Raw genomic sequence first — 16,551 nt, 5'->3', positions numbered from 1 at the left:
ATAGATGATAGATAGGTAGGTAGGTAGATAGATACATATAGAAGATGTATATGTATATATATTACCTAATTAATTCTCCCAACATTCTTCATAGATATGTGCTTTCGGACTAAGTGACTGAGGCTAATTGACATTAATTTTTTTGAAGTTACAAATCTAGACATGGGAATAGCCTTGTTTCCACCCATTTTCTCTGATTCTTATCACAGAATAGTTTTTACACATGTGCAGTGAAAGAAGAGCATGCTTCTTCTTCTTCTTCTTCTTTTTTTTTTTTTTGTGACCGGTAAGGGAATCGCAACCCTTGGCTTGGTGACGTCCGCACCGCGCTCAGCCACTGTGAGCACTGGCCATCCCTGCGTAGGATCCGAACCCGCGATGGAAGCGCCACTGCGCTCCCAGCGCCACACTCTCCCGAGTGAGCCACGGGGTTGGCCCGAACTTGCTTCTTTTTATGCTGGTTTTTAAAGGGTTTTTCTTCATGAATAGTCAATATCAGTAGGATCACCTTTAAATTGCAAAGAAAAGTAGAGTGTGTACATGTAATTTTAGAACTACATGCATTTAAAGCTTTTAAAACTAATGCATATCCTAACTTTTAAATTTACAGGTACTCCAAAAGCCTTAATTAATCATGCTGTAAATATAACTCATTTTCAGAAAAATATTTCTTTTCTTGTTTTTCTGGGGCTTGTTGGTAGAAGGGATAGGTCCAGCCAAATGCTGGACAAAATGTTGTTGTACTACAGCTTCAGATTGATTCTATTGCTGAGAGCAGCAAAATGTGTTCATTATTTCAATAAGCTTAAGCTGCCAAATGAATCATAAAGGCAGCCGCATGTCCTGTGCCAAGGTGTCATTTTCATTAAGTGTGAGATTGCACCTGAAGGACAGTTTAATTTGCAGCTGCTAAAAATATTTCAACAGAGTGGTACTGTTACAAGTGGCAGGTGGTGCCCAAACGTGAATTTTGCAAGAAATGCCATCTGTGGGATGAGGTGTGGAAGAATGTCAAGGGGGTGGTAAAAGAGATAAAGGGGAAGAGAAAAGAATGCTGTATTTACTCAGTGTTTATTTCTACTATCATGACTAAAGATTCCACGCTTCACATGATAGCATTGGCCCAACATTATTAAATGTGATTATTTGTTCAGCTTCCACCATGTGCTCAGGGCATTGCAAAAGTACCACAGTATCTGTAAAGACAAAGTTTCTTTCACAAAGGCAAACTATTTAAACTATCCAGATGAGAGAATCCCTTCCAATTCTATTTACCTTTCATAGTGTTTACATTGCAGTTTTTTTGCTGGCAAGATGAATGCACTTTGATCTTGCTTAAATGGATTTTGCCACTTTCTTTTGATGTTCACCTTTTAATATACATCCACATTGACTTACTGATTCACATGCAAGAAATCTTTTCAAATTATATGAGCTCAAAGATTTCGCTAAATCATCGTCACATGGGATTTTGTGAACTTAACGGAATAGAGAACATTTCAGTGTGGAAAGGTATCTAGGGGTGCTGTAACTGTTTTCATTATTTAAAGATCCATAAATTTTTGTCTATTAGTTTCAATAGACTTGGCCACATTAAAATAAAAATTTGTATCTGGAGACTGGAAATACACATTTTTTGCTTAAGTGCGTTACAGGACACAGATTTTAAAAGAAAACCTAACTAGCAGTTTTGAGTTTTTATTTCTGTTTGCCATTTGATGGTTGCAACTGGACATACAGTGAACTTTCTTAGGTTTTTAAGGAGAGCTAATAAAGTAGATTAATATAAATGAATTTTGGTAAATCTTTTCCATGGGGAGTTGTTTTTTTTAAAATTTATTTTTATTTTTTTATTTCTCTGACTGGTAAGGGGACCGCAACCCTCAGCACGGTGCCCTCTGCACCGTGCTCAGCCAGCGAGTGCACCGGCCATCCCTATGTAGGATCCGAACCGGTGGTCTCGGCGCTGCGCTGCACTCTCCCGAGTGCGCCGCAGGGCCAACCCTCCATGGAGAGTTTTTAATGACAGTCAAGTTCTTGAATTGCTTGTAGTTTCTTGGGACAATGGTAATCTCTGACCTCCAACATGTGCATTGTTTTCAGCTTCATAAAATGGAGAAACGTGTTTTCTGTTATTTTAATCCTGTTGATGAAATCTAATTTTTTAAAAAATCACAGGCAGAAAATTACATTTACTGATTAATTATTTAATGCAAAAGGATGAGATCAAAGAAAATAAAAGCTTCTAGGTTAAAAGAACATTCAGAAGAGTTCAAAAAAATGTTTGAAATTGTACTATTATGTAATAACTTTAAAAAATAGTGGCAATTTAAATTTAAAAGAGGCATGTTTAGGCATTTTTTTAATGGGGAACCTAAATGCTTTTTTATGTTTAGCTTGACCCTTCTTACTTTAATAAACTACACCAAAACTCACAAAAAGTGACTCCTACTTTCAAGAAAAAGCAAAAAGAAAAACTACACATTTTAGTTCAAGAGATTCATTCATTTATTAATTAATTAATTCACTCATTTGGGAACTATGCACAGTTTCAGGAATTATGCTTAGCCTGGGAGAAATAGGAAGAAATATAGAGATCAGCTTACAAGAAGACAGGAGAAAGAAAACAAGTGATTAAAATAGAGTGTTATAGATTCTAATTGTGGAATATGCACCAGATGCCAGAGAATGGTTTGTGTGATAAAAGGCAACAGACAGGAAAACATGGCTTGGAGAGGGTGAGGCCAGAAGCCGGGAAAACAGATTGAATGTGACTGCCAAGAGAAAAGAGACAAGGGCCTAGATTTGGGTAGTTGTAGCAGGAAAAGTTAAAACTAAGCTATGGGAAAACTTATATGTAGAACCTGAAGGTGAGAAAGGGAGAAACATAAGACAAATTCAAGTCATAAGACAAGTATGAAAGTGAGGATAATATAAAAAGAATAAAATATTATAAAAGAGGTAGAAGCAAACTTTCTTTCCATGATATGTGAACAACATGCCTATGAAAACAATAGATAAGGTGTGTCCTAGAATGGTAAGCAGGCTCATTAAAAGATTAAAGAAGGAGAACTGTGGTCAGTTCTGTTAGAAAGATATGGCAAGATTAGTTTGCAGATGGCACTCATTGCCCTTAGTTTATTTTCTATACTAGGCACACTGTGAATAATGTAGCTGACAAGGTTTCCTATTTTCCTCTTGTGCTGGAAAACTTGGAGCCAAAATTGTGACCCACTTCAAGTATATGTATTGATCAATGTAGTGTATACTTTTAGCCTTATTACTGGCTCAGAGTAACATCAATCTTATCATCCTTTTTGCTTGCCACATCTTAATTTATGCTACTTTGTCATATTTATGACACCTAACATTTTTTCTGGAAAATATATGGTATAAGTGCACTCATACTTATTTCTGTAGCACTGTATGGATGGCTTAGAGGAACTATATAATGCAGGTAGAAGTCGAGGTCGATTATTCCAAAACTATTATTATAAAGTAATAAGAGCATGAATTGTGCTGGCAACTAAAAAACAGGAAAAGGAAGTGTAATTAATAGCAAGAATAAGATTGATAAGAAATTGAGAATGCAAAATAAAGTCTTGCAAGAGATGAAGGAAATTTAAGGTAAAATAATATTTTATATGTAGGCATTGATGATATTGACCAAAATGAGAAAGACAGAAGCAGCTTTGAAAGAAAAGTTGAGTTCCTTATTAGGCATGCTAAAAAATTTTGAAATACAGAATTGGTTCTAGGAAGGAAAGGAAGGTTGATGCAGTGTGGTGATACTTGAAACAACAGAGGTGTAGTGGATTGAGTTATGTCACCCCAAAACTCACTGATGCTTGAATTGTGTCCCCCAAGTTTTATATATTGGAAACTTAGTCCCCCTATAACTGTTAAGAGGGTGGGAATTTCTATTACGGTTATTGAAAGGTGGAGCCTTGAATAGGTGATTGGATTGTAGGACAATGAAGTAGTGAATGGATCAAAAATGGTGGTCAGGGCATGGTTCTGAGGTCTTTAAAAGAAGAGGAGAGTCTGTCTTTCTCTCTCTTTGCTTCTACCATCTCGCAATGTGAAATCCCTGGGTCACTGTTGCCACCACCAGATGGACTTTGGATTTCCTGGCCTCCGAAACTGTAAGCAATATATTTTGTTTTCTTTCTAAATCACCCAGTTGCAGGTATTTTGTTATAAGCAACAAAAACAGACTAATACAGGAGGTGAATGAATTCTCAAGGAGAAATAAGAAAAATGTAGGTAAATTAAGAATATTAAAAAATTAAAAGAAACACTAGGAGATGATTTCATTTATAGGAGTGAGAGGAAATAAAAGGTGTCTAAAAAGAAATATAGAAAGTGTCCATATTTAGGGATTTAGGAAAAAAGGAAAAGGAGGTTATAAATGAAATAGTGAAAGTTGACAATTCAGGTTCGGGATCACTAAAGCAACAAGAAGCCAGAAAAGCAATAAAAATTTTAGAAAGATAATATTTTGTCATGCCAAAGGCTGGAGGCAATCAAGGATGATGAGTATCAAATTCTGTTTGATGATTTGATAGTTCCTGCTGATTATCAATAAAACAGTGGTGAAAGATGCAAAAAGCTAGATAGTGAAGACTTGAAGAGCAAGTACTAAATGGGGCAGGGACTGTGATGCTCTTTCAAGAAGTTCTGTGCTTTAATGGATGCAAGAAATCAGAACAGGGTTCTACAAGATAGAGTGGTGTCAGTGAAGTTTTTTTTTTTTTTTTTCCTTTTCAGGAAAAAGATAGACTAAAAAATTTTGACACAGCCAAAATGTCACTAAAAAGGGAAAGATTGAAAATCTAAGGGAGAAATACTTTCTTCCCTTCCTTTCTATGACTTCCCACTTGCTACATTTCTTTCTACTTTTCATCACTTTTTTTTCAGGATTTTTTTTTGGGGGGGGGTAGCTATTCTTTTTCTTTTAACTCTATACTCTCCTGTCTATACCATAGGCTCAATTTCAAAAAACTTCCGCTATAGTCCACATTTCTTTCCTGAGCTCTTTTATCCATGACCTGTGGGCCAACTTCACAAGCCTCCCACTCTGCAGATGCTCTGAACTGAGCTCGCCTTCCTTCCCCACTCTCATATCTACCCTTCCTCACATGCTCCCCATCTCAATAAACGACTCTTCTCCAATCAAGTGTTCATATCAGAAATTTCTTTATTTTTCCATGATTTTTCTCATTATTCCTCATGTTCAACATCTTATCAGTGAACATTATTTTCAGTTCTACTTTCAGATGATCCCTGAATATGTCTCCTTTCTCTATCCTCACTGCACCTTGCATGTCCAGGTCACTGTCTCATTTCTCACTTGTGTTTCTATGACAGCCTCCAGACTACAAGTCTTTGTGCCTTTTCTTGTCTCGTGTGTGTGTGTGTGTGTGTGTGTGTGTATTTGTGTGTACATATGTATGTATTTTTTTTCCCCGCAGCAGCCAGAGTGATCCTCCTGAAATAGAAACCTTATAATGTCATTTAGAACACTTCAGTGGTTTCCCCCACAGCCATTAGGACAAACATGCTCCTGGACACAGCTTTCTTCATGCTCTGGTTTCTCCTTAGCTTTGTGTTGTCATTTCTGACCACCTTCCTCTTCGCTGACTACTCTGTGTGTGTGCGACTTTCTCTGTTATTTCTGTGATCTGCACATGTGCTCCCTCTACCTGAGACACTTCTGATTATTCTTCAGATTTTGAAGTTTATGTCATGTTTTCTGGAAAAACTTTCAGTAATTTCTTTAAGGCAAGATTAGTTTTCTCTTCTATTTCCCACTGTGTCCTTTATACTTTTGCTTTCTTGTGCAGCTTAATTATTGGTCTGTCTAACTGTCAAAATTCCCTTACACGGAGTAACTAACATGTGGACAGAAAACAATTCACCATAGTAATACCTAATCTTCCACAATACAGAGCACACAGTAGGTGCTTAGCAAATATTTGATACATGAAAACATAAATGTTGAGATATTGCATGAAGAGTAGAGAAAGTTATTTGAACAATAGTCAGTAGAATATTGCATTGAAAACACATAGAGAGAGGCCTTAGACTTAGAAATGAGAAGAGATCCTTCTTCCACAGAAAGAAAGAACAGAGAAATTTGGGGTGAAGGGAGGAAAAGGAGGGAGTTCTTACTAAATGGCCTTGGTCTTATCAGTACAGCAGATAACGTGGCCATCTTTGGAGAGTAAAGTAAGAGATGGTACATTAGTTGATTTGAGGAAAATCAGGATGCTTTTAAACAGTTGCTGATAATAAATCTGTAGTGACCTACTAGAAGCAAATTTTAAAAATTCCTTAACAACACTGGCGTCTTGTTTAGGAAAAACAGCTTGAATTTATTAGCAGATCCATTTACTATAATCATATGGTTTTTTAAAATCCTTGCTTAGGGAGAGGGACAAAGAATAAAAAGTCCTGGGGCTTTATAAGTCTAAGACATTGGCAGTTCAGGAGGCCAAGAGACTTTAGGATGATTGGGAAGACAATTGGAATGATTGATTAGAATAATCAGATTGGATGAAGATGGGATTCACCAGTGAGGAGACTGATACACTGAGAGAATAAGAGAGACAGATGAGAGGACAAAATGTAAGAAAGAGGGGGAAGGCGAAATTTATGGGATTGAAAAAGTAGAAAATGTATATTGAGAAGAAGTGTTGCCCAACGAGAACATTTTCTAAATTTGAGATATTAGAAGAATGGTTCCTTCGAAATTTTTGAAAGAGATCAACTAAAATAGAGAGCTATTTTATTTTGAAATGGGAATGACTAAGTCTAAGTCTAAGGTATCATCTAAATTTCTCGAAGACAAGTTGTATGAAAGTGACAGTGTTTTTCTCTGAAATTCTCTTTTCTACTTTAATGAATTTGGTTTTATTTTCTATATATCATTTTATTTTTTGGCTGTATCAGAGACTAGGTCAGACTGTTAATTCACCTACAAAAACCTCCAAGTCTATTGTGTCAGATACTGAAAGAGAGACTGGGATTGGAGGCCCTTTCCACAGCGAATGTACTTGATAACTTGCTTGAGTTATTTTCCACTAGAATTTGCATTTGTAAGGTAATTATTATCCTCACATATTTTAGACAGGGAAACATGATGCTTGATAATACCTTCTTACATGCCCAAACACCAAGTTAAGTGAGCGTAAGCATCTACACATGTAAAAGATGTTTAGTTTGTTCTTATTTTTGTGCTTTTAACGTTGCTTTTGCTACACTGCAGCTTCAGAGAATAAGACATATATATTATTCATTTTGTTTTCTACATGGTATCTTGCACATATTTGTGATCTAAGACAAGGTAGTCAGATTTAATTATTGGAAATTTTTAAGTTATTCAGGTGTTCATGTGAACAGCCACACTAATTTGGGAGGCAACATTAGCCCAATTTCTCCCTTCATTGTTCCACTGTTATAGCAGAAGAATGTATGATTTTTCATTTTACTTCTGTAGTTGGATTATGAGAGTCTGGAATTTAGCACGTGAAGGAGGCGTCCTTCAGTATTATCATAAAGATAATAATTTGTTAATATTTTACAAAGTTGTTTCCCATGTCTTAAGTTTAAAATATTTGTTTTTACATGCAATATTTATGACAAATGAGATGAATAGAACCCAATATGAAGTAACTCAATTGGAAATAAACACAATTTGAAAATTAGGCATTTGAGCCCTGAGATTTAAGCGTCTTGCCAAAGATCACAAAACTTGGAAGTGAATGAACTGAGTTCTCTCATGTACCTGTTTCTGTTATATATGTGCACACATGCACACACACACACATCTCTAGGAGCCTAACTTCACCAGTGTGGTAGTAATTGGTTTGTGACAATAGTTCTTGCATGTCACATTGGTTATTCTGCTCACCATTCCTGAGAAACACACACATATATAAATATAGGTATGCATATGAATAAGTAGAAATGTATAAACTTTTCTTTTATACAAAAGAGCAATCTTTTCAACAATTATTAAGGTTAAAGTAATGTATTATTTTCTGTATCTAAAAATATCTGGTTCTAAGTGAGTCTACTTACCTTTCTTCTCCTATTTACTGGCACACTGAACTTTAAATACGAATAGGTAATATTTCATATGTTTTACATTACTTTCAGAGTCTGTATAATTTTCCTGAAATAAATAGTGAAATAGCCTGTGAAGTATACTGAGTGCATGGTCCCAGAGCAAACGTTAAAAGGTTACAAGCATAGAACACATGATAATGATGATTAGTCACAGGTGTAAAGATCAGGACTAAATAACTTGGATAAAGCTAGTTTCAGGGTTCTAATCTCTTTCTTGGTCTCTTAAGAATGGTGCTGACCTTTGTGTGTATATTTCATTGTTACCTTGATAACGTAATATACCATGGGAGTAAAGGTAGATTATTGTAAGAATTTAAACGTTCACAATGTCCTAAGTGCTTTCAGTGAGATGAACTCAGTTTCAGAGCACATTACATGTTAAATCCATGAAGCTGTCGTATATTTTTAAATAGTTTGTATGGGCCACAGCCATATCAACCAAGGTATTTATAGAAATGTTTTCGGAAGTGAGACTCTAAACATTGCTGATATGTATTATGCATAATCATCTAAACAGGCTCTCTTTTTTTTCTTTTTTTGTTTTCCTTTCTTTTTCCTTGCACAATTATTCATGGACTTCCCACCATGTGTTGAGCCCTAGGATCACAGTGTCAAACAAAATACACCAAATCCTTGCTGTTATGGAACTTATATTCCATTGGGATGGGGAGGGAGACAGATAGTAAGCAAATGAAGTGTAGATAGATTAACGTGGGGCGGGGGAGAGAGAGAGAGAGAGAGATCATATCAGGTGTTGTATCAATGCAGGGGGAAAAAATGCATGAAAAGAAATAGGGAATTACCAAGAGTAAGGATTTCAGTGTTTTAGATAGTGTAGTCAACAAAGGTCTCTCTCATAATCTAATATTTGAAGAAAGACTTGAATAAATGTACCAATCTAGCTTAGAATTAACGTAGGAATCTAGCGTAGAGGACCTATGACAGCAGAGAGTAAACTCTGAGGCAGGACTGAGGGTGCTTGACATGTTTGAGGACCAGGAAGGGGGTTGGTATTGCTGGCTAAGAGTAAGGGAAGCAAGAGTAGATAAGAGAAAAGGCATGAGATACAGCAGGGACAAAATCATAAATGGCTTCTGGTTATTGGAAGGATTTTATATTTTGTTGTGAGTGAGTTGGAAAGATATTGGAGGGTGTGGAGAAGTAAGTGATGTATCGAGACTCATTTTGGGTATTGTGTGGACAGAGAGATGGAGGTTGGTATGGTAGAAACAAGAAGACTAGTTAGGACTCTGTTTTAATGATCCAGGATGGTAATGGTGGCCTGGGAAAGGGTGTTAGTGGAGGATGTGGTGAGAAATGGTGATGAATAGGTATAAGCTGATAGATAGAATGTGGAGTAAGAGAAAAAAAGAGGACTTATGGGCGACCCCAGAGATTTTGGCCTGCGTACCGAGTAGAATGATGTTGCCATTTAGTCAGATGGGGAAAACAGGAAAGGATTTGTTCTTTTGTTTTATACAGTTGTCATCTTTCCCTTCCCACTCATTCTTTGCTGGAAACTGGAATAGACCAATTAGGAGCTTGATATAAATTATTTTATGCTTGAAAGGAAGAATAACAGTGACTGCAATAAATAATATTTGATAGGACTTAACAACTTGAAAATCATTTTAATATTCAATATTGCATTTGCAATATATCATTACAGGTAAGGATTTCTGCACCTACTTCTAAACTTCCAAACAAAAAGGAATTAATTTTTCTGCAGATAGAAGGTGATTTGTAATATAATTTAGAATGCATAGAGAACAATTCATTTGTACTTAAAAAAGTAGACTAAGGAAAGATTAGGGGGATATATCAAGTAAGAATTAAGAGAAAGTAAAAATGGATGAATGGTGTTTACTATGTGAATTAATAAATATGCTATACTTTGTCTCTCAGATCCAAGGTTTATAAGTGCCCACCTCATCCCAGAGAGTGACAATCCTGAAGATGACAAAGTATATTTTTTCTTCCGTGAAAATGCAATAGATGGAGAACACTCCGGAAAAGCCACTCACGCTAGAATAGGTCAGATATGCAAGGTGAGGTAAAGAAAAAAATAAATAAATAAAAAATAAAAAACAACCGAGATGTCATTGTCCAGTCACAGTTTCATTTCTTTTTATTTTTCACCTATGTACAAGTACAAATAAAGCTATCGCTAAAAACTTGACCAATCACAACAAATTATTAAATGGTGAAAAGTGATTGAAAATATATTATAGATGATTAACTCTTCATAGTCAAACATTCTGGTAGAGATTGTGAGGAAACTGGCATTTTTTTCATAATCATATTAAGTAATCTTGGTTGAAATTCTAGAGAAGACAAATATTTTAATATTGCCTGGGAGAATACACTTCCTCGTGTTTTCATACCTAGCACAGTTTCCTACAACTTGTAAGTTTTGAATGAATATTTGTTGTTGGAATAAGTGAAGTATTAATTTAATGGAGAAAAACATTAAAGCTCATTTTCACAAATTGGTTATAACATCCTATGTACACATCCATGTACACACACACAAACACACACACGTAATTTTGAACCTCTAAGCTTTGTCTGTCCGAGGTATTTCATTTATTTTGTGGTATAACGTCAGACAAAATATTGCATTATAATGTTAGATATATAGAACAAAAATTGCTCGATAAATACTTATGGATTAATTAGTATCATCAATGTGAAGACATGGTAACAGTACTATTCTTTCTCTTCCACAGTGCATAGTACAGAATACATGCGATGTGAATATAATCAACTGTTAGTATATATCAAAGCATCTTTTGGCTAAAGAAATCATGTCAGATGAAATAATTGGCTTAAAATTGAATTCTTTCTTTTTAAGAAAGAATCACAAAGTTTTAAAAATCCAATTTTTGTGATCTCTTTCCTATTCCAATCATGATTTTATTACTTCTCTTTAGTATATTTAATTACTGGAAAGTTTAAAGTTTTAATTATCTGGAAACATACAAATGATATGTGAAGTAGATGTGACTCTTTTCTCCACAAAATACAGATCATATTTAAAAGTACTACTTACAAGAGTTATAAAAAATCTTCGTAATGCATTAAACCATTTAAACAAAACATAAATCAGTGTTTTATTTTTGAAGGGACATCTATGTTCCTTTAACATATGCCCATAAATATTACTTTAAAAGGATATAGTTGCAAATAAATACATACCATCATAGAATTTATTGCTACGCTTAGGTTAAAACTCAGTTTTATTTGCAGTGAAGAGACATTTTCAAAATGTTTTTTTTCTAGAATGAGTTTCCTTTATTAAGGTTTATACAAATATTTTTTCAACATGTGATTTATAAAATATAAATTGCTTCAACTCTTTAAGCTTATAAAATATTTGATGCTAGCATGCTTTTGTTTGAGATGTATTTTTAGTATAGGTTATTAGGCATGCTGAATACTGATTGAGTCCCAATGGTATATGAAGCCCTAGCTGTGAACCAGCCTATGTAGATGAGGGTGATCTAAAGAAATACACAGCAGGTAAGAGAGAGAGACATGCAAAAACAAAACAAACACAGGAATAATAACTGTTCATTGCAAAATGGTAACAGATGGAAAAGATGAAGTGACTTTAAAAAATTTTATTTATTTTAATTGACAAATAAAATTATACACAATATGATGTTTTGAAATATGTATACATTGTAGAATGGCTAAATTGAGCTAATTAACTTATGCTTTACCTTGCATACTTACTATTCTTTATGGTGACAACACTTAAAATCTACTCTCAGATATTCTCAAGAACACAATACATTGTTATCAACTATACTCAAGATGCTGTGACACAGATCTCTTCAACTTATTCCTTCCATAAAATGAAGTTCTGCATCCTTTGACCAACACCTTCCCAACCCCCCACCTTTCAACCCCAGCCCCTGTTAATCACTATTCTCCTCTCTAATTCTATGAGTTCAGTTCCTATAGAATCGACAAATGAGTGAGATCATGCAGTATTTATCTTTCTGTGCCTGGTTTATCTCACTTATCATAATTTCCTCCAGGTTCATCCATGTTGTTCCAAATGACAGGATTTCTTTTTTCTAACTAACTAACTATATATATATATATATTTTTAATTATAAATAGACAAATTATAGTTATATACATTTATGAGGTACAAAGTGATATTATGATTTATGAATACAATGGAAATAATAAGTCAATCTAATTAACATATTCACCACCTCGAGTACTTGCATTTTGTGGTGAGAATATTGGACATTTACTCTCTTGGTGATTTTGAAATGTACAGTACATTATCATTTACTATATTCACCATGCTGTGAAATATATCTCAAAGAAAAAAACCTTCTTTCTCCTAATTATTATTATTTTTTTTATCTTTTAAGGCTGAATAATATATTCCATTGTGTATATTTACTACATTTTCTTTATCTATTCATCCATTGATGGACATAAAAGGACTTTTTAATGCTAAGAGACTTTTATTGTGAGTAGTTCTTTGAGTAAAATCTGAGTGAATGATTTAACCAACAGAATATTAATGAGCAGTAGTTACTGATTTGGTCATTTAAAACGATTACAGGACTTTTGAAAACTGAGCAATTATATTTTGTATCTGTCTCAAGATGAAAAGAGAAATACTTGAAATTATCATTTTCATTCATTTTCATTTCATCATCACAAGGCTGATGTTCTCTCCTTTCAGAATGACTTTGGAGGGCACAGAAGTCTGGTGAACAAATGGACAACGTTCCTCAAAGCTCGTCTGATCTGTTCAGTGCCAGGTCCAAGTGGCATTGACACTCATTTCGATGAATTGCGTAAGTAGCTAGTGTTTCTATACAGGGAACATTTGTTCAGATACTGCTATAACCACCTAAAATGTAACTGTCCCCAATTTTCTTTTCAAATAGAGGACGTATTCCTAATGAATTCTAAAGATCCTAAAAATCCAATTGTATATGGAGTGTTTACAACTTCCAGGTAAATAACTTTTTACTGTCTCATTATCATAGAAACTTTATGTCCTTTAGGTGATTTCCAAGTAACCATAATTTGTGAAAATATAAATTTTGAGTTCTTGTGCATTCTTGGATGGTTGAAATAAGCTAAGGCCTAAATAGTTGTTTGTTTGTTTGTTTTAAAAATAAATTTTAGAAAGAATGTTATCACTGTAAATAGAATAGTGAAACAGTTTGAAAAATTTGTCATAGCCTATATATAGCTTTGACTTTACACATTTGAATGAAATGTACAATATAATACAAATGGACATATGAGTTTTAACAAGAGTTTATAGGGATATATAAATTAAGGGTGAAAAACAATTTAGAATGTTTTGTATATTTAACTAAAACGATTCTCTTTCTGTCTTCACCTCTCCATCTCTCTCATCAATTGCTAAATGAATGAGATGAAGGAAAAGCCCAAATATTGTTAGGTACCAGCAATTCCACTGACAGTCACCTCTCCGACCAGATGGTTGACTTATGAATCTGAGGAGAAAAAAACATTTCAAGCAGCTATGGTCCTTCCCATTACTATCTACTCCACGTACAGAACACTTGCTACATTTTCCTGTACAAAGCTCTGGAACTAAAGTAGGAATTTACAGGTTTAGGGAAAGTTAATTGTTCACAAATTAAATTGCTTTTATGTACTTTTAAATATCATCAATACAATTCAAGATGTTTTAGTTATATAATTTTAAAGTTTTTGAAGTCAGTAGATTCTCTTTTATTTAATCTAATTACTTTTTTTTTGGTGGGGGTATTCCACTTAGTTTTTTATTGGGCACCTTGTAATCCAGATTTTAAAAATAACCATATAAAAAGATACAAGAAAAACAAACAAAACAGCAACAACAAAAATCCTAAGGATTAAATCAACACTGGCTTTAATCCTATGTTCTTTTTACACACAATGTCAAACTCAGACTGCATTTCCTCCTCTCCCTTTATTCCTCACTGTCTCTCTTTCCCTCATTTCTTTTCCTCTCTCTCTCTTTCCCTTCTCTCTCTTTCCTCCCACTGTCTCTCTCCTTCTCTTCTCTTTCCCCCTTTCCTCACTCTCCTCCATTCCCCATTCCTCACTCTCCCCATGGCTGTTGCTGTCAATTAAGCAGCAATTGTACCAACTACTACATTCAGTATCATGTTCACATTACCTGGGGTTGTTGAAAGTAATACATATATATTTATATGCACATAATTGAGAATATGCATTAGAATATGGATAAAATGTTTAACAGAAAAGTAATTTAAAATCAAATGTTAGGAAAATGTACTTCAAGTGACTGTGATAGCATGAAGAGAAATTAACTGCAATGTCCAACACTTGTTTATACTGTAAATATTAAAGGTGTTACAAATAGTCTGGACATTTCTACTTAATCTTAAAAATAACACATAAAAATTAAGAAACTCTTATTACTAAAACTATATGCAATTAGCCATACCTAAATATTTATCCCCTTTTGCATAAAAAAAGAATGCAAGTGAAGAATATTAATCCATTTCTGTTTCCTCACTGCTTAGTACAGTGGTTCTCAGACCTGAGTGTGCATCAAAATCACCTAGAGAGCATGATAAAATTCATATTGCTGTGCCCCATCCCCAGAATTTCTGATTCAGTAGGAAAGGGGTGGCACCTAAGCATATGCACTTCTAACAAGTTCCCAGGTGATGACCACGTTGTTGGTCTAGAGACCACACTTTGAAGGTCACTAGTTTAGGGGTAAGATAATCTCACCTCTCTACTTCAATGAGATGTATATTTGTAAGTGATGGCTATAAATCATTCATCAAGTCTTTTAATGGCGACAGATTTCATCTAAGATAAGAAAAATATAAAACAATGGAAAAGGGATATATAACATAAACATTAAAAACTGTTATCTATCAAATATGTGTTGATTTGCTATTTATTCTATTTTGAAAATATTAAATTCTATAAATATTTATTAAGGTTGACTGTGTGTCAAGCGTCATGTCATATGTCACTGATGTAGCAGAAAAAAAATGCCAGGCATGGTCCAATCCCTCATGAAGCTAGCAATCTACCAGGAATTGTCTGTATTCAGCAGTTTCCAATAATAAAATCTAAGGAACATATGTTTTGGGGTCCGATGTATATAATTTCCTATGGGGCTCTCCCATAATCTCTCAATCAAAAAGATAAGCATTCCATATTTTAAATGTGCACAACTGTTTAATATCTTTGTATAAATACATTTATTAAGCAGTACTTATCTAACCGAAATAAAATGGAAAATTATGGCAGATCATTGACAATCTTCCAGTTTTGTTTACCAATAAGATAAAAATAATTGCTATATTTCTCCACTTGGACTAGGGTGTAATAGCTACTAAGTTAAAACTGTTTTCTGTGTTGGTTAGAGATGATTTAAAATGCCTTCACAAAAATCAAACTGTTACTTGATGTAATACTTTTGGTGGTTTGAGAATTAAAGACAATGTAATGTGACACATCATTCGACACTGACTTTTATTTTCTGCAACAGTTTTGGCTTATAAAATGAGTTGTTAAACATTTTTGTTTATTTAAATATTTCTCGCTTTTAGTAATGATGCTTGAGACTTAAACACAGTTTACATTTTTATTTCCCGATGATATCAAAATTAAATATTCATTCATAGAAGATCATATATATGTGTTTGCTTATCAAAGTTTAATAGTCTATGTTTGATATGAACAGTATGCTATGATTGTTAAAGACACTTTTATCCATGCCTTGTATTTTTGAGAAATCATAATTTGTTCTCTTGTGTATTAAGATACAAAACATATGACTAAAAAAAATCCAAACACTCTTTAAGATTACTAAAAATTTATATTTCAGTTTTGATAGCTCATTTCCGAAATGTAAGAACTGAATATCAACTGTTCTCTTGCCATTATACAAGGATGAAAAACGGTTTTTATTCTTGCTCTCTTTTTTAGTAACATCTTCAAGGGATCAGCCGTGTGTATGTACAGCATGAGTGATGTGAGAAGGGTGTTCCTCGGTCCATATGCTCACAGGGACGGTCCCAACTATCAGTGGGTGCCCTTTCAAGGAAGAGTCCCCTATCCACGGCCAGGAACTGTAAGTGGCTTAGGTATTTAAAATAAGAAATGAATACATTTCTGCTAAAAGTAAAAAGATAATGCAGCTACAAACAGATTAAATCCAGATAATGTAAAACAAAGATTCGAAGAGTATAAATGAAAGCAAGACAAGGTTTTTCTGTGATTACAAGGAATTTCACATTTAATGAATTTTTTTTACAAATGTTAGTATTGAAGGTTAGTGCTTATCATGTATTCATACCAATAACTTTTGAGAAATAGAAACCGAATGGGTGGCCTTATCTATTTTTGTTTTGTTTTGTTTTGTTTTGAATGGGA

At 34.1% G+C, this 16,551-nt stretch overlaps 1 protein-coding gene across 1 annotated transcript in view; it reads left to right on the top strand.

Annotated features, from left to right (window-relative positions):
* Positions 1-16,551, top strand: part of SEMA3A (semaphorin 3A) — a 200,575-nt gene that overhangs the window by 148,170 nt on the left and 35,854 nt on the right. Inside the window, exons 7-10 of the mRNA XM_063100149.1 lie at positions 10,039-10,181; positions 12,848-12,962; positions 13,056-13,125; positions 16,105-16,249. Coding sequence (XP_062956219.1) covers positions 10,039-10,181; positions 12,848-12,962; positions 13,056-13,125; positions 16,105-16,249 — 473 coding nt within the window. The remainder of the gene's footprint in view (positions 1-10,038; positions 10,182-12,847; positions 12,963-13,055; positions 13,126-16,104; positions 16,250-16,551) is intronic.

The sequence above is a fragment of the Cynocephalus volans genome, chromosome 6, assembly GCF_027409185.1.
Source record: "Cynocephalus volans isolate mCynVol1 chromosome 6, mCynVol1.pri, whole genome shotgun sequence".
In the NCBI taxonomy this organism is placed as follows: domain Eukaryota; kingdom Metazoa; phylum Chordata; class Mammalia; order Dermoptera; family Cynocephalidae; genus Cynocephalus; species Cynocephalus volans.
This window is presented reverse-complemented; position numbering and strand designations above follow the sequence as displayed.